The sequence below is a fragment of the Malania oleifera genome, unplaced genomic scaffold (assembly GCF_029873635.1).
Source record: "Malania oleifera isolate guangnan ecotype guangnan unplaced genomic scaffold, ASM2987363v1 ctg427, whole genome shotgun sequence".
In the NCBI taxonomy this organism is placed as follows: domain Eukaryota; kingdom Viridiplantae; phylum Streptophyta; class Magnoliopsida; order Santalales; family Ximeniaceae; genus Malania; species Malania oleifera.
This window is the reverse complement of record NW_026651964.1, coordinates 31,451-50,250: the sequence shown is the minus strand read 5'-3', so window position 1 is coordinate 50,250 and position 18,800 is coordinate 31,451. Positions and strand designations below refer to the sequence as shown.

Here is an 18,800-nt window from a genome sequence, read left to right as displayed (position 1 = left end):
AAAAATACTAAAAATATGAAAATATGTGAAACTTTTCTATAAAAATCAGAAATTTAGAAAATAAAAAAATAAAAATAATTTTTGGTTTTTTGTAAATATTAAAAAAGGAAAAAAAACTCTTTTAAATTATTCAAAAATACCAAAAAAGTCAAAATTTTGTAGGAAAAAAATTTCAGTAAAAAATTTAGTAATAAAAGTAAAAAAAATGACAAGAAAATTCTAAAATAAAGAAAAAATTTCTTTCTTTCTTGATATAGTCTTGCCCCTTCTTTCAATCTCTCTGTTTCACTCTTTATCTTTCTTTCTTAGTATGAAATATGAATTTTTCTTTCTCCATTTTCTATTTGAGAAGCTTCCTATTTGTAGGCAAAGTAGGAGCCAAGGAAGGCCCTGATTGACCCTCTATTTATTGGATTAGGCAATTGATTGATTCATTTATTTATTTTACTCAATAATGCATTACTCTTTCTCCTAGGCTGGGTCTCAAGGCTCAGCCAGGCCCACATGGGCCTACAATTGGCTTTGTGCTGGTATAGGCTCACAATAGGCCTAAAAAACACAAAACAGACCCAATTTTTGGGCCTTGTGATGGGCTGCTACTAACTGGAAAATTTTCTTCTTGTGTGTGTGCAGGTGCAGGACTTTGGGAGGCTCTCCAAGACAACTGAAGAAGTTGTTGTTGTTGTTGTGTGCTGTGTGTGAGTGTGCGTGTGGTTTTTTAAGTATTCATTTTTTATTTTTGATTGTATTAATGAAGAGCAAAACAAATTATTGTACAATGGTCCCATGTATGCATACATAAATCGGACTATGAGGATGAGCAAAACGAGTGACCATGCCTAGAAAAAAAACCTTACACGATGAAAAAATTAAACTAAGAATAAATATTAGAAAAACAAAAAAGAATCCTAAAGTTTTGTTATATAAAGTCCCAGACTTAAGGACAAAATGGGGTGTCTACATATATATATTTTTAATAGTACCACTACAAACCACGTCTCTCAATTTTATTAGAATATATTAATTTTTTATTTTTTTATTTTTTTATTTTTAAAATTGAGAGTTGGAGGACAGAAAATGCATAAGATTTTATTTTCACATGTATAATTTAGACAAAATAAAATATTCAAAATCTAAGCGTATCCTTAGTTTCATAAAATAATTTTAATTTTTTTCATTTTGGCTTTCTAAAAGTTACAAAAGAAGATAATTTTCATTTCTACAACATTTTTTTGAAATAATTTTGACACTATTTCTCTATGAGATTGGTTTTATTTTTTATTGTTTATTTTTTAAATAATTACAAAAATGCCTCACTATTTTAAAATTTTTAAAATTATATAGCATGAAATTCAGATCTTAAACCTTAATTTATGTGAATCATGTACAAAATCTCTTCAAAATCTACACAAATCCAAACTCAAATTCTAAAATTCTATAATTTCAAACATTACCTTATATAAAAATTAAAAAATTAGAAAACAAATTATCTATTATTTTAAAATGTGAAAATATAAAAAAGAAAAAATATTTTATGCAGGCGGGGAGGAATATGGCATGGCGCGTGGGCTTGCTCCTGCTCTGCAGAGTTTTCCTTCTTCAGTTCTTTCAATTTTTACTTTTATATTTTGAGAAGTATTAAAAACTTTTGGGGGGTGGGGTTGGAAATGGTTGTCCGGATTCTCGAGTAATGACACCCCACCCAGAGATTTAATTCCCACGCCAATTTTTCTATTAATTAATGCCCAAAACCCATAAAGAGGGGAGAGAGAGAGATCCAGAGGGAGAGAGAGAGAGAGAGATGGCGGATTGGGGGCCGGTGGTGATAGCGGTGGTGCTGTTTGTGCTGCTGACGCCGGGGCTGCTGATCCAAATACCTGGGCGGTCGAGGGTGGTGGAGTTCGGGAACATGCAGACCAGCGGCGCCTCCATCCTGGTTCACGCAATCATCTATTTCGGTCTACTCACCATCTTCCTTGTTGCCATCGGCGTCCACATCTACACTGGTTGAATTCAATCGATTTCTTCAATTTCTATTGTAACCCCTCGCCTTGAATTTCTAATTTCTACCTTGTTATCATAGATCTTTTTTTTTATTATTTTTTTATTTGTTGGTTGTAACTCTCACTAAATTAATCATCCTTAATTTTAATTATTTATACCGTTTTGGTTTTTTTACTTATTTATTTTTATTAATTGGGCATTTCTGCTTGGACTTTAGATTTTGTTTTTCTTGATTGGAAGAAATTGATAAATTTGATGGTTGAAAATGCTAACAACATCTGTCGACATCATCATGAACTCTGATCAAGAATCCTGATAAACCGTTAACCGTCAGGCGTGGTCGAATGGTGACGTGCCGGAAAACCAAAACCCAATCAGGAAATTCGATTTGCGACGAGGTGTAATGATCCCACTTGAAATGGAATGAACTCAACACAATTTGTAATGAACTCAAGTGAGTGATAAGTCTTTGATTGAATGAATTACTCGCAAGAGAATGATATAGAGATGAACTGAATTTAATACTTCAATGCATACAAAGGAAATGGAAATAAGAAAGAACAGGTTGGCTGGTTCGAGAGAGCCACTCTCCAGAAATAGAAAGAACAAATTGATTCCCAATTTTCTACTCCCTTGTATTCCCGCTGACCCCTAGCTTTATACATAACAAACTCTAACTACTATTCTGGCATACCCCATGCACTCTACTGCAGTTGGCAGTTCAGCCCAGCACCCAGCCCAGCTGCCACATGATCCATGCCTTAGCCCATGACGACTCGGGCTGCGAAGAGCTGACCTGCGAGTGGCCGACCCGCCCAAGCTCCCCACTCAGTTCGGCCTCTTCTGCCAACCTCAGCTCCGACCCTTGGTTTGAGCTCCCCTATGCCCACTTCTGCCAACCTCAACTCCGAACCCTCGGTCCGAGCTCCCCTACACCCTGCCGTTTTGTCCGAGCCCCTCAAGCCCTCTGTTCGAGCTCCCCTATAACGAACCGCCTCGTCCGAGCCTTTCAACCTGCTCGGCATCTTCAATCTGACGATCAGCTCGGACCCCTTATGTTCGAGCTCCCCTGTAGCGAATCACCTCATTCGAGCCCTTCGATCTGCTCCGATTCCCTTCTGGTCAGTATCTCCGACCTTATTCATGACAATACCCTCCCCTTCATAGCACCTTCCCCACAAGGTGAGGGAATTTCTCCTTCATCATGTGGTACCACTCCCATGTCGCCTCCTCCTTCTCCTGTCCCTCCCACCTAACTAGTATCTCCGTTGCTGGAAGGTTCCCCCTTTTTTTCATACGCCGTTCTAAGATCTCTTCCGGCTCTAGGCTGAGGGTTCCATGGGAATCAGTGGGGGGAAGTCATGGGTTTACCCGAGCAGATGCCTCAAGATGTGGCTTGAGCTAAGATACATGAAAAACCGGATGGATCTAGGTTTCCTTTGGGAGTTCCAGTCGGTATGCTACTTCTCCAATTTTTTGTACCACCTGAAAGGGTCCTTAGAATCTCGGTGACAATTTCAAGCTCCGCCGAATTGCGACGGTTGTTTGTCGGTAAGGTTGGAGTCGAAGGTACACCCAGTCGCCCACTGAAAACTTTCGTTTCCTTCTCTTTAGTTCAGCATACTTTTTCATTCGCTGCTGCGCTTGTTGCAAATTATGTTTAAGGAGATCTAGGGTGACCTCCCTATCCCTGAGGTACTCATCTACCATTGCCACCTTGGTGGTTCCTGGGATATAGCTGATTAGGGATGGTGGTGGTACACCATACACAATCTGGAAAGGGGTAGTTTTCGCTAAGGTGTGGTAAGATGTATTGTACTAATATTCAGCTAATGGTAAGTGCTTCACCCAATTTTTTGGCGTGTCTCCCACAAAACACCTAAGGTATCCTTCCAAGCACTTGTTCACCACCTCTGTTTGGCCGTCCGTCTGTGAATGGTAAGCCGTACTGAATTTCAGTTGGACTCCTTGTAGATTAAAGAGTTCTTGCCAGACTTTACATAAAAATGTCGTTCCCCTGTCGGAGATAATTGATCTTGGCATGCCATGTAACTTGAAAATGTTATGAATGAAACTTTGTGCTACTTGACTTTGCCGTGTATGGATGACTTAGGGGTAGGAAATGAGCATACTTAGAGAGACGGTCTACCACTACTAAAATGACATCTTTCCCATGTGAAGGGGGTAAACCTTCTATGAAATCCATGCTAAGATCTGTCCACACCTCTCCTGGAATGGGAAGGGGCTATAGTAAGCCTATCGGGTAAGTATTTTCTCCTTTCATTTTCTGAAAAATGGGGCATTCCTTGATGAATTGCTTAACTTCTCTATTCATGCCACGCCAATAGAAATCTCTTCTGGCTCTCTAGATTGTTTTTTCATATCCCTCATGCCCTGCTACTGCATTGCCATGAACTGTTTGTAATACTTGTTGCTTGATCTGTTCGTTTCGGCCTATAAACAGCTTACCTTTGTAAAATAATAACCCATCCCTCAGAGTGAACCCTTTTGCTGGTGTGCCTGAATGAATTTGTTGCTGGATATTCTGTATTTCAACGTCATCGGCATATGAGGCTTTTAAATCTTCGATCCACCCAAGAGTGGGGAGAGAAATAACCATTATACTAGCCTCATTGTTTGTTGGGTGATCGGCTGTTGGGTTGAGGGTGTCACCTTCTGAATCTTTTCTGGACAGAGCATTTGCTACTCGATTTTCTTGTCCCCTTTTGTATTGTACTATAAAATCATATCCCAGTAGCTTGGTGATCCACTTCTATTGCACAGGAGTACCCATTCTTTGTTCTAACATGAATTTTAAACTCTGCTGATCTGTTTTGACAATGAATGGCAACCTTAAGATATATGGTCTCCACTTCTTAACTTCTGTCACTAAAGCTACCAATTCTCTCATAGGTTGACATGAGAAGGGTTTTGCCCTTCAGGGCTTGACTGAAGTATGCTATGGGCTGCCTTTGTTGCATGAGTACTACCCCAATCCCCTTGCCTGATGCATCACATTCAATTGTAAATTTCTTCGTGAAGTCTGGTAGGGCTAGAACAGGGGGAGTAGACATTGCCTCTTTTAACTCCCTAAAAGCCTTCTCAGCTTCCTCGTTCCATTGGAACCCGTTTTTCTTAAGTAAACTGGTCAGAGGTGCGGCCATGGCTCCATACCCCTTAATGAATCTTTTGTAATACCCAGTAAGACCTAGGAACCCTCTTAGAGCCTTGAGAGTCTTAGGTGAAGGCCAGTCAATCATAGCTTATAATTTGTAGGGATCTGCTCTCAACCCCCTACCCGATACCAAATGTCCAAGATACTCCACCTCTCGACAGCCAAATTTGCATTTACTTCTTTTGGCAAACAGTTGTTGGTTGAGTAGAATTTGTAGGGTCATTCTTAGGTGGTTGAGGTGTTCTTCCATAGATTCGCTGTACACCAGAATGTCATCAAAGAAAACCAGAATGAATTTTCTAAGATGTGGTCGGAATACCTCATTCATCAAACCTTGGAAGGTAGATGGTGCATTGGTCAGTCCAAAGGGCATTACGAGAAACTCGTAGTGTCCTTCATGTGTCCAGAAAGCGGTCTTAGGGATGTCCTCTGCCCTTACCCTTATCTGATGGTACCCGGATCTCAGATCCAGTTTTGAGAAGAGCTCAGCCCCATGTAGCTCATCCACCAGCTCTTCAATCACAGGCATAGGGAATTTATCCTTAATGGTAACTTGGTTCAGAGCACGATAGTCCACACACATTCTCTAGGTGCCCTTGGCCTTTCTTACCAACAAAACAGGAGAGGACTAAGGACTATGGCTCGGTCGTATGGTTCCTAACTCCAGTAGCTCCCGAACAATCCTTTCTATCTCCTCTTTTTGAAAATAAGGGTATCTGTAGGGTCTTACACTGATGGGAGAAGTTCCCTCCTTAAGGGTGATCCCATGGTCACATGACCTAATGGGAGGTAATCCCCTAGGCTCTGCAAAGACTTGCTGAAATTCATCCAATAGGGAGGTTAGAGGCTGGGAGATGCTGTCCCTTGCCTCTTCTTTTATCCCTTCTAATGGTTGTAGCAGGATTCCCTTTCTCTCCAAGTAAGAGAGTTTTCCCTCCACTTCTTCTTCCACTAACGCCTGGAAAGTGAGTCCTTTCAAACAAACAGTTTGGCCATTTTGGTGGAGCTTTATAGTAAGTTCTACAAAATTCCACATGATTTTGCCCAGCGTACTGAGCCACAGAATTCCCAATACAATATCACAGCCCCCTAAAACCAGGGAGTACATATCAGCTTCAAATCTAGTCCCTTGCACCACAAAGCTTACTGCTCGGCATCTTCCCTCACACCGGATCTCTTCTCCATTAGCTACTTTCACCTTCACCTTCTCCCCACTATCCAAGGTCAGCTTAAGTCTCCTGACCAGAGCTGGATCAATAAAATTGTGAGTGCTTCTTGTATCTACTAGTATCACAAAGGATTGTCCCCTAAAACAACCAACCACTCTCATTGTCTTATAGTGAGGGGATCCCGTCAGGGCGTGTAGGGTAATTTCCACTTTGTCCTCTCCCGGTTGTTGCTCCACCCCTACCTCTCCCGAACAATCATGCCCTACGAACTCAGGGGATTCCCCCTCCTCGTTAAAACAGTTGAGCTCATTTCCTTCCAACAAGAAAAGTTTAGCAGCCCCACATTTATGCCCTGGATGCCATTTGGCATCACAATTAAAACATAACCCCTTGCTTTTTTTTTTTTCTCTTATCTGCTCTGGGGAGTATTTATGGACCTGGGTGTTGGGTTTGGTTGCTGGTTTGGTTACAGCCAGGTGATGAGATGGGGTAGAGTGCTTGGGTATGATATACTTCTTAGTTGCTAGGAGGTTTTCTTCTTGTATCCGTGCCTTGCCATAAGCCATGTGAACATTGATCGGGTTCGAGAGTTTCACCGCCCACCTGATCTCCTCCTTCAATCCCCCCATGAACAAACTGAGCTGATGGCCTTCATCAAGGTCTCTGACTCTATTGGACAATTCCTCGAACTGTTCCTTAAATGAGGTTAGTTTTAGGTTTGATAACTGCCCCAACGAGTCGTCATAAGGAGCGACTCCAAATCGGGTATGCAAGGCTCTTTCGAATGTCTCCCAGCTTGTTAATAGACCAGACCTCTCCAGGTCCTGAAACCAGATTAAGGCCTTGTCCTCCATGTGGAAGGAGGCCAACAAAACCCTTTGATGGGGTGGAGTTTCATGAAACAGGAAAAAATGATTGACCGTATAGAGCCAACCTGCTGGATCCGAACCATTGAATTTAGGGAAATCAACTCTCACTGTTTTAGTTTGAATACCTGCTCTATGTTGCTCCCCATTGAAGCTCTCCCGGTGTTGGTATTCGAAGTCGTGGCTCGATGTCTCTCCTAGCCCTTCCTGGTCGAGTTTCTGCTTGCCGAGATTCTTCACAGCATCGGAGAGAGCTCCCAACTGTTGAGTCACGGTGTTGAGTAGCTTCTGCTGTTCGGCTTGAGTGATTTGCTGCTCTTCTTGTGATCTCCTTAGGCCAGCAATGGACTCCAACATCTGGTTCATGCGAGTTCCCTCTCCCATGGTGGTAGGAGCTTGGCTCTGATGCCAATTGTAATGATCCCACTTGAAATGGAATGAACTCAACACAATTTGTAATGAACTCAAGTGAGTGATAAGTCTTTGATTGAATGAATTACTCGCAAGAGAATGAAATTACAGAGATGAATTGAATTTAATACTTCAATGCATACAAAGGAAATGGAAATAAGAAAGAAAAGGTTGACTGGTTCGAAAGAGCCACTCTCCAGAAATAAAAAGAACAAATTGATTCCCAATTTTCTACTCCCTTGTATTCCTGCTGACCCCTAGCTTTATACATAACAAACTCTAACTACTATTCTGGCATACCCCATGCGCTCTACTGCAGTTGGCAGTTCGGCCAAGTACCTAGCCCAGCTGCCACATGATCCATGCCTTGGCCCATGACGACTCGGGCTGCGAAGAGCTGACCTGCGAGTGGCCGACCCGCCCAAGCTCCCCACACAGTTCGGCCTCTTCTGCCAACCTCAGCTCCGACCCTCGGTCCGAGCTCCCCTACGCCCACTTCTGCCAACCTCAGCTCCGAACCCTCGGTCCGAGCTCCCCTGCACCCTGTCGTTTTGTCCGAACCCCTCAAGCCCTCTGTTCGAGCTCCCCTGTAACGAACCGCCTCGTCCAAGCCTTTAAACCTGCTCGGCATCTTCAATCTGACGATCAGCTTGGACCCCTTATGTTCGAGCTCCCCTATAGCGAATCACCTCATTCGAGTCCTTCGATCTGCTCCGATTCCCTTCTGGTCGGTATCTCCGACCTTATTCATGACACGAGGCCATGCGTGCTATTTCTATTCAATTGTTACGTTATTGTTTGTTTCTTTTTGAATTTGATTTTTTTTTTTTCTCTCTGTGAAGAAAATGGTAAACATGGTTGTCAATATCATTGGAAAGAAGCACTGGAAATCCGTCGAGCCGTCTGAACGTTGAATCGTCAGAAAACCAAAACCAAAACCCATTCTGCAATCGGCCACTTAAAAAAAAAAAAAAAAAGGTCCAAGCTGTGTTTTGGGAGATGAAATGTTTCGATTTATGGGTTTTGAATAATATATTTTATTTAAATTATTTATATAAAAAAAATCACATCCCCACACTTTATGCATACAATATATAATAATAATAATAATAATTTTAGTTTTAAATTTTATTTTTTCTAAGTAAAAAGACAAAAAAAAAAAAAATCATTTCTGTATTTTTGGTATTATTTGAAGTGCCAATGGTACTATCTTTAAAATAATTTAATGTTAATTTTCTATTATAAAAAAATTGATTTCAAGGAAGTAGCGTACCTATTTTAAATATTTATTTGCTGAAGAATAAATGGAAACATTTATTCAAAAATTTTACCTATTTCTTGTTTTTATTATATATGTATTAATCTTTTTTTTAGAAAAAAAAATTTAAATCATTTATTTGATTAGTTTAATTTATTTTATTATTTTTATCATAAATTTATGGGATAGTTTTTATATAATATGTAATTCAATATTTTTGTAACATCTTAATTGGCGGTGCTTAAATGCCTATATGTACATTAAAAAATTACATGGCTTTGCATAATGCCTCAGCATCACCATAGAAGTCAGATAAATAAAAGATTAGGACACAAAAAAGAAATTAAAAGAACTACATCATGCACGCTAGGATCTCATGCCCTTTTGTTTTGAGACTAACATCATGTTTGATTGATACAAAATTAAATAGAAAATGGAACGATTTTACGTGAAAATCTGTAAAATTAAGTATTAAATTTATTTTGTTTAGTTTGCCTCCTATGTAGCACTAATTTTAGTTTAGCCTGTGGAATGAAATTGAGTACTAGTTGACTGAAATAAAAATTTGAGCTGAGAATATGAAAGACCAAGGAGATAAATCCATTTCAATTATTCTCAATTTTATGTTTTTAGATCAGAAATTTTGTCTTGATGAAAGAAAAATAAAAAAAATAAGAAGGAAAGTTATTTTTTATTAAATTTTCTTTCAATATCAAATATTATTAAAAATAAAAGATGGGTAATATAATTAAAAATCAGAAAAAATTAAATGATTATGGTGTAAAATTTATTTTTTGTTTGTTGATTTAGTGTGTGTGCGCGCGCACGTATGTATATTTGTTTCTTACTCACATTCGTTGATAACTAAATATATATATATATATAAGGATTCTTTAATATTTTATTTTAAAAAAAAATATTTTCAAGCTCTGGATAGGGTCAAATGTGTTTTGGAAGGAATAGATATTCTATAAGAAAAAATTGAATATAGTTATTCTCTGTCAATTTCTTCTTACGGATTCATATATAATTTTTTTGTATTGCTTTATGATAAACAATCGTAGGACACCCGCTCTGTGCAACTTCTTTTAAAATCTTATATTTATTTACAAAAAAAATTATAAAGAAAATAAAAAAAATAGTTGATTTAAAAGCTAAATATGATTAATTTTACGTACAAAAACTTTGGATCGTATAAAAATCATTAAAACAATACTTATATATAAATTATAAGAACATTTTGGAGTAATTATAATAGTTATACTAGTATCTTTTTTTGCTTAGAGTTTTATAGGCATTTTGGATAGTCCGAAAAATCAAACCAAGAAAGAACAAGTTATTTTAGTATTAGCACTAACAAACCTTAAATTCACCGCACGATTATTTCGTACTTTCTGTTTTTCATCTTTAGGTTCACAAATTTAATTTTAAGAACAAGATATGATTTTGCCTTAATTTTTTTGGGTACATGTCTAAATAATAATAATAATAATAATAATAATAATAATTCTGGTCTAATGGTCGAGAACTTTCAAGAAGAGATGTTTCATTTTTTTCATTCTAATAGTGTAATAGGAAGGAACGCGTACAGACTGGTGAAATAATGACCCAAGCCATAAGCTGTTGGGTTGTACAGTAATGCCCTTTGTCCCATGCTGATGATGATGAAGTGGTGTCCTACTACGTTAGAAGACAATATTTATATATTATAAGCATTAGTTTGGCAATTGGCGTGGCTGTTCTTTTGGTCTCATGCTGCCCACCCTTGCATGTAATTCACCCTCGTGGCTGCGGCTTGTCCTCTCCTCTCTTTGCAATTGGTACCTGCACCATTACTCTGGAAATCAGATCGGTCTAAGGAATGGTAATCGTCCCTTTGAATTAAGATTTTGGTGAGATCCTGTCGTGCTAGTGGGATCCAAACCGAATGACAAAAAGCAAACAGGGATGAAAGTCCTAGTGGTGCAATCGAAGGTCAATGAAAACAATATTAGGGGTAAGTTTAGTTCCTCTTTTCTCTTCTAATTTTTTATTTTTAAAATAAATATTATGTAAATTGTGTTTGGCAATTAACTCTTTCAATATTTAAAAGTTTATTTTTAACTTTTTTTTTGAGAAATTTATAAAAGTTATAAATTTGAAAATTTTAAAAATTAAAAATTAGGGGCTTGTTTAGTATCATCATTGATTTTATTTCTATTTTTTATTTGCATTTCTCCCTAATGAAAAAATAACTTATAAAAACGCTTTTGTTGATGTTATTAGCTTTCTGTCCGCCAATTTTAGCTGTTTGCTCAAAAATTGAAAACCTAATTTGTGATGACTCAAAAATATATAAATGATTAAAACACAATAATAATAAAATAATAAAAATGGTCATTGAATTAATATCAATACAGAAGTGTTTTTCTGTAGAATCCTTGATTCTATGTTTGATGCCTAAGAAAGACCTTGTCTAAGCGAGTGCTCAGAGATCATTACCGTTCAGTCGCTCCCTATAGGTCGGCCTGGTCAAAATGAAATTTCATAAGATAAACAGGATAGACATTGTTTGTATACGTAAATAAGTATATATACATAAAAAAGTATTTTGACAGACATAATTTGTAAAAATACATAATAAGATGATAATAATATAGGTATCATATGTGGGGCCCACAAGACTATGTGGGGTCCACATGAGTCCCAGAGTCACAAGACACTGTTTATATATGCAAATAAGTACATAAAATAATATTTTGACTGATATAATTTATAGAAATATATGATAAAATAATAATAATATAGATAACCTATGCGGGGCCCACATGAGTCTCGAAACCGTATGGAGGTTTACACGAGTCTCAAAGTTATGTAAGATGCATAAAATCATATAAGAGTTATTCGAGTTACGTAGGATCCATTCGGGTCTCGAAGTTGTGTGGGGCCCATAAGACCATGTGGGGCCCACATGAGTTTTTAAAATTCAAATTTAATTCTTGTTCAAAAATAAATAATAAAATAAATAAATACTAAAAATAGTTTTAAAGTAATAAAAATGATAATAATAATAATAATTAAGAAAAATAATAAAATAATAAAATAATTAATTAACTAATTGATTAATTAATTAGGTAAGTAGTTAATTAAAAATTTATTTAATGGGAATGGTGGCAAGCACTTCCATATAGCCTCCATCCCCATCCCATACTCAACCCATACCTTACCCATCCCTTGCCCATACTTTAATTTTTTAAAAAATTATAATTTCACCCATCTCCCCACACTTTTATAAGTTTCATTCTTTCCCCAAAATTTTCCTATAAATAGGGAGCTCTCAACCTTCATTTTTCACAACAATTTTCCAAGGAAGAGAAGGATTAGTGAGTGAAAGAATTTGTGGTGGAGAGAGAATTTTTGAATAAGTTCTCAATCACCCACTCTTTTCGATCTCATTTCTTAAAGATAGTTATTGTATTCGTAGCACACGGTAAAAGAAAAAGGTAAGTAAATTTTGATTATGTTAGTTTCTTTTTATTTTAAATTCATACCCGAGTTTATTTTGTACGTAAATTTTAATTATGTTACTTAGTTCCACAAAATTTCCATAAGTTTATTTTTACGCATATTTAATTATACCAGTTTTATCTTTAATATACTTGCATCTATTTTTGCGTTAAGAAATGTTCCAATCCCCTCAGGTAAATTTTCAGCATTTCTTTCTATTCAAAAATAAAATTATATATTTTTTTAACACAAGAATTGTGTGGCATGAGTTTATTTTTACGTTGCATTTTTATGAAAAATATGAGTAAAGATGAGATTTTCACAATATTATTTTTAAATTTGCATAAATTATAATAAGATGATTTTAAAACCCCTTATGGCAACGGAAGTTCAAAGTTACAGATGCTCGGTACCGCAGTTTAAAGTTTATACGGATCAGAGTGCACCCACACTGTTTACAGAGTGGTTATTTATGTTAGTAGATTTCTCCTGAGTGCACATCTGATTCCGGATCAGGACTTAATAAGGAAAATCTCACTTAAAGTTTATGTACGTTGATTTAGTTTGATCGGCCAACCAGCTAAGTCCAGTCTTCGGACCACACAACCCAGTCATGAGGGTAAACATGACTTACGGTAAACAGACCTAAGGGTGGGTTTTTATAATATATGTTTATATATATTTAATTACGTATACAAAGTTACTGATGATTTGAAAGAAAAGTGTAAGTTTACGTGAAAAGGATCATTTTGGTGTTTAAATGACGATCTAAGGAAAACGTATAAGGAAAAGTATATGTATGTTTATCATTAAATATTTTTACAGTTTTAAAGTTAAAAATTAAATTTAGCAGTTATACTATATGATTGTAAAAATTTACTGTTAAAATTGATGACAAAAGTTTTATGCAGAAATTTTTAAATTTATGTTTATTCTAAAAGCAGTCTTGAAGTTATAATATTAATTATTGTTTTACGAAATTCTTTAAAAGCTCATTTTGGCCACACACTAATAATAATCTTATTTACTTACTGAGCGTCGTCTCACCCCAATCATATTTTATTTCAAATAACTCTGAAAGATATGTCAGAAATCAGGCTTAGCAAGCATGCGGGTGGGGATTAGAAAAATAAAGATTGATTAGAAATATTAGTATGGTTTCAGATATTTATGTTTGTGTAATTTTTCTTCTTTTGAAATAAATGATTGTAATATGGATAATTAGCGCTCTGATTTAATAAAAGTTGAGTTTATTTTGCTTCCGCTATAAATCAGTAATAAAAAGTTAATATCCCAGGCCTCTCGGGGTCGGGGTGTTACATAATTTCATGATTTTCAATTTTTTTGACGACCAATTGTCAGAAATTTTAATATTCAGGAATAGTCTTTTTGAATTAAATTAATTGTTTTTTATATATTTAAATTAAAGTCAAAATTAAATGATCATATAAATTTAAATGCAATTAAAATAAAAAATATACATGAATTTAAAAAAAAAATAATATAGTCAATTACATAATACTTTTACTATTTTTCAATTGCCATGTCTAATAAAATTTTATTGTGAAGCAAATTTTAAAAATAAAATAATTAAGTTTTATAAATATTAACTAAATAGTTGCGAATTTTCTAGTTTTTAGTTTCTATTTCTAATTTTTGGTTTTGCTTTTACTTTTCAATTCTCTAATTTTTTAAAGTGATATCAAATGACCCCTAACTTTTTCTCTAGCAAAATATTTTGTCTTGTTGTTGTTGTCCATAATTTTTTTAAAATATTATAAAAATATTAAAGCACTAATTATATTTCCTAAAAGTACACATCTATTTTAATTATTTTAAATAATCTTAGACACTTTACAACTTTTTTACCAAACACTTAAAAATCAACTTTATCTTTCTAATATCTCATTTTTGTTGAATATTAAACTTGATGGGCCTCATATTATTACATAAATAATTAAAAAAAATGAAGAAAGTGAGGTGAAAAAGTTGAAGGATGAAGAAGAAGTCAAAGAAGCACGTGGAAATGGACACATTTCCTACGCAGAAGAAATTTGCAGCCATCACCTACGTAAATCACATCGACCAATCCTCAACGTTTACCACTTTTTTCCCTTTAAATTGGTGTTTGTTTTTTTGTATGGTATGTGGTGGAGAAGAGGGAGAGTAACCAGTGAGAGAAGAAGAAATTGTGTATTTTGAGAGTTTTTTTTTTTTTTTTTTTTTAAAATTATTATTGAAATCAAAGAGTATTTGTGTGCAATTGAGTGTTTCCTCACTGAGTTTAAATCACAATCAGTGATTGGGTAGATTGCATCGAGACCAATCCATAGGTGAAAACCGCATCTCAAACAGAGTCCAAATGCCTTCCCATGTGCTCACACATACTAATAGCCTAGCCAAAATTGTTCAGAACGGTTTTTAGCCAGTTCAGTGTTATTTGGATCGGTTCTTTGCTTCTTAAAACCAGTTCGTGAAGGTTTTTAACCTTTTGAACACACTGGTGGCATTAGATTTGCCAAAATCCATCCTTAACATTCTATTTTTGATATATATCAAATCCGATGGTGAACGGTACTGCATAAGTGCTCATTCCAAAGCTGACAAAGGACAACTACGACAATTGGTGCATTCAAATGAGAGCCCTACTAGGTGCTCAGGATGTCATGGACATTGTTGAAGATGGGTATGAAGAAGCCCCATCAAAAGAACCCGAAGCATCTATGTTTGATGCTCAACAAATGACCCTCCACGCTGATCGGAAAAGGGATTGCAAAGGCAAGTCCATTATCTACCAGAGTGCTTGATGAGGCCACCTTCGAAATCATCACCTCCGCCAAGACATCTTAAGAAATTTGGAATACTCTCCATCGGACATGCAAAGGAGCCAATAAAGTGAAGAAGATTCGCCTCCAAACTCTACGAGGTGAATTCGAATCCTTGCAAATGAAGTCGTCTGAGTCCATTACCGAGTACTATACTCGGGTAATGGTTGTCTCGAACTAGTTGAGGAGAAATGGAGAGAATCTCACAGACATGAGGATATGTGAGAAAATTTTGCGATCTTTGGATCCAAAATTTGACTACATAGCCATCACGCTAGAAGAAACAAAAGATCTCGATACCATGTCTGTAGAAGAGCTCGAAGGATCTTTGCAAGCTCACGAGCAGAAGGTGAACAGAAGAAGTGTCAGTAAGTCACTGGAACAAATCCTACAGTCAAAACTATCTTTGATTGATGGGAGACACGAGCAAGGGGGGACATTGCACTGAGAACGAACGTGAGGTTGAGGATCTCGTGGAGAGGACATGCTACTAAATTGACTCTTGATCCTTAAATTACATTGGATTTCTTCAATTTTGCTCGTTCTAATTTTTCATTTTTTCTAGAGACACTTCAAAATAAAATTTTACCATGCGTAATTGAATCATGAGACTTGCGAAAAGATTAAAACACAATTTAAAAATTCGTGAATTTGCAATTTAATTTGTGTAATAAGATATTCAATAATATAATATACAATTTTATTAATCTTAATACGAAGAAAATGATAAATTTGATAGTTGATAATATTTAGAACATCTTTCTACGCCATTTGGAAAGTCGAAATATGTTTAGCATGATTAAATGTTGATTTGCCAAAAAGTCAAAATCCAGTCAATAAATTGTCGATTTGCCATAGATTTCTTCTAACAATTTTATTATAATAATTAATGGGAAAATAATGTCATTTATATTTTTCTTTGTCCATATCTCAATGTTAAAAATTCGAATTTAATGTTTAAAAGATACATCATTCATGGTGTATTTTTTAAAAAATTACACTTTTAATGCTCAAAATGTATACTTGTAATACATTTTGTGCAAAATACCTAATTAATAAAAACTCAATTCTACCCAGTGAGGTTGAGAGAATAAAAAAACGAGAGACCTTATTTAGGTGAATTCTTACTGTTAGACGTCCCTACTCTGGGAGTATATAATCTAGACCCGAGGGGGGGGGGGGGGTGAATAGACTCTTTTCACGGAATGCGTATTTTCTACAAAATATAATGTTTGGCAAGATATAAGTAATTATATCACAATATATGAAATATAAATCATGCACAAGACATAAATAAAAGAGTGAAAGGAGATAAAACTTAACACCAGAGATTTCACGTGGTTCGGCACTAAGGCTACGTCCATGTCTTAGCATCAAGTTAAGGATTCCACAATCCACTATGAGTACTCCTTCACTGGTGGAGCAAACCTTACAACTCGGGTACCAAACCCTACACTCGAGAACAAATCCCTATCGTGCTCACTAAGAGCCTTCACTTCGGTTCACAATGAACCTTCACCAAATAGTTCACAAAAAACCTTACATGCAACCTTACAAGAAGATGGCAATACAACACAATGCTCCTCAAATGAGCCAATATAAATTACAACTCAAACCGCACACTATTCTCTCAAGAATTGAATCAAACACAATAAGTGAGTAAGAGAGAATGGGCACATGTAATGAAAAACTAATATGCAATGTGCTAGGTTTTGTATAAAATGATGTTTTTCACTAAGAATTATCAAAGACCTTCCAAATCATGTTAATACAAGTCTAATAGTTTGTATTTATACCTCAAGAGTCAAAGTCGTTAATTAGCCATTAGGGGGAAGAAAATATATTTTATTTGGTAAACTAGCCGTTTTTTGCCCGTTGGAGCAATTTTACCCGTTGGACTCGTCGACTAGACCCTGCTCTCGTTGACCAGTCACACACCACCACTCATCGACGAATCCCTTGTTCTCGTCGATGAGTGCCCTAAATCAGAAAAAGTCATCAACATAAAAGTTGTGAGATTTTTTCTTAACTTTCTATGGACACTAAGATCATCCTTTTTGGACTTTTTTAACAAAAGTTATGCCCCAAATACTGAAAGGTGTTTAGGAATGATGATCGGTGCATAACTGAGATTTTAAACCCAACCAAGAAGCCTTTCAATCACTTAAAACATTCTTAAACAAAAGTATATGAAAAATATTAAGTCTAATAAAGTTTAATATTTGTTCAAATGAGTTTTTTCTTGAATATAAGATATATTGTTAACAAAAACACATTTGAAAAACCATTTTGATATCTTATATATTTGTATGTCCTTTATTGAAAATATATTTTACATTATTTGAACCCTTAGGACATAAGACTCGTTTTGATAAAATTGGGACTAACTATGAAGAAGTTCAAAATACTAAGATATTTGAAAATTTGTCCGTTTTAAAAACATGCTTGAGTTTAGGATTCTTTTGACAAACTCTTTGATTTTAACTTTGAAAACTATGAATTGAGTTTGTGACTTTTGGTACAATCCAATAAACTCAAGTGTCTTAGTATGCATACATTGGCACAACTCTTGTTCATAAATTATGCAGAAACAAAATGCAAGAGCTACAAAAAGTTCCTACCACACACAACCCTTATTACAAATAATTCAATGATGAAGCTTCCATCAGTTGTGCTTGGGTTCATCTGAGTACATGACCTTTTGATCTTTCCTACTTCGATCATCAACTCGGTCCAATCTTTGCCTTCGATCCAGTACTTCGTGAATGTGTCACTTGCACCTATATTAAGCATAATCTACAAAGATAGAAAATACTAGGAATGACATATAGGTTAATATCATCAAAACACATAGGTTAATATCATCAGAAGGTGGATTTCTTGAAGAACCCTCGCCACTCGTTGGGTTTTCACTATAAAAAATAAGGTTATTAGTGACGGTTTTAAACCGTCACTAATACTTACCAAACCGCGACTACTAGTATTAGTGACGTTTTTGTGAGTATTAGTGATGGTTTTCAATTAATCGCTATATCTGCCATTACTAATACTTATTAGTGACGAATTTTTCAAACTGTCACTAATAATAGAGTATTAGTAACGGATTAAAACCGTCACTAAAAACCTAAGCCCGTCACTATAGATTCTACACTGGTTCGACCAAAAATCGTCACTAAAGTCATAGTATTAGTGACGGTTTTAAATTCGTCACTAATGCTCTATTATTAGTGACAGTTTTAAAACCATCACTAATGCTCTATTATTAGTGAATATTTTAAAACCGTCACGATTGCTCTATTATTAGTGACGGTTTTAAAACCGTCACTAATGCTCTATTATTAGTAACGATTTTAAAATCGTGACTATTGCTCTATTATTAGTGGCAGTTTTAAAACTGTCACTATTGCTCTCCAGAACCGTCACTAATTCTTAAATTGAACAATTAGTAGTGAAATTAATTTTTTTCCTAATTATTAATTCCTGTAAAAATCTGTAATTAAATACATTTTCTTATACATAACATTAAACCATAATTGCAAAAAAAGATCATAAATTATTCAAAATTCTAATTCAAATTTAAATACAAATACATATATATTATACAAA

General features: G+C 35.5%; 2 protein-coding genes across 2 annotated transcripts; one reads left to right on the top strand and one right to left on the bottom strand.

The window, feature by feature from the left end:
• The first annotated feature begins 1,736 nt into the window (after positions 1-1,736).
• Positions 1,737-2,178, top strand: LOC131147181 (uncharacterized). Its single transcript, XM_058096953.1, has one exon. The coding sequence runs from the start codon at positions 1,742-1,744 to the stop codon at positions 2,009-2,011; it is 270 nt and encodes an 89-aa protein (XP_057952936.1). The 5' UTR covers positions 1,737-1,741; the 3' UTR covers positions 2,012-2,178.
• Positions 2,179-5,807: 3,629 nt separating this feature from the next.
• LOC131147183 (uncharacterized) lies at positions 5,808-7,598 on the bottom strand. Its single transcript, XM_058096954.1, has one exon. It carries the CDS (start codon positions 7,596-7,598, stop codon positions 5,808-5,810), a length of 1,791 nt encoding a protein of 596 aa, XP_057952937.1.
• Positions 7,599-18,800: the final 11,202 nt, after the last annotated feature.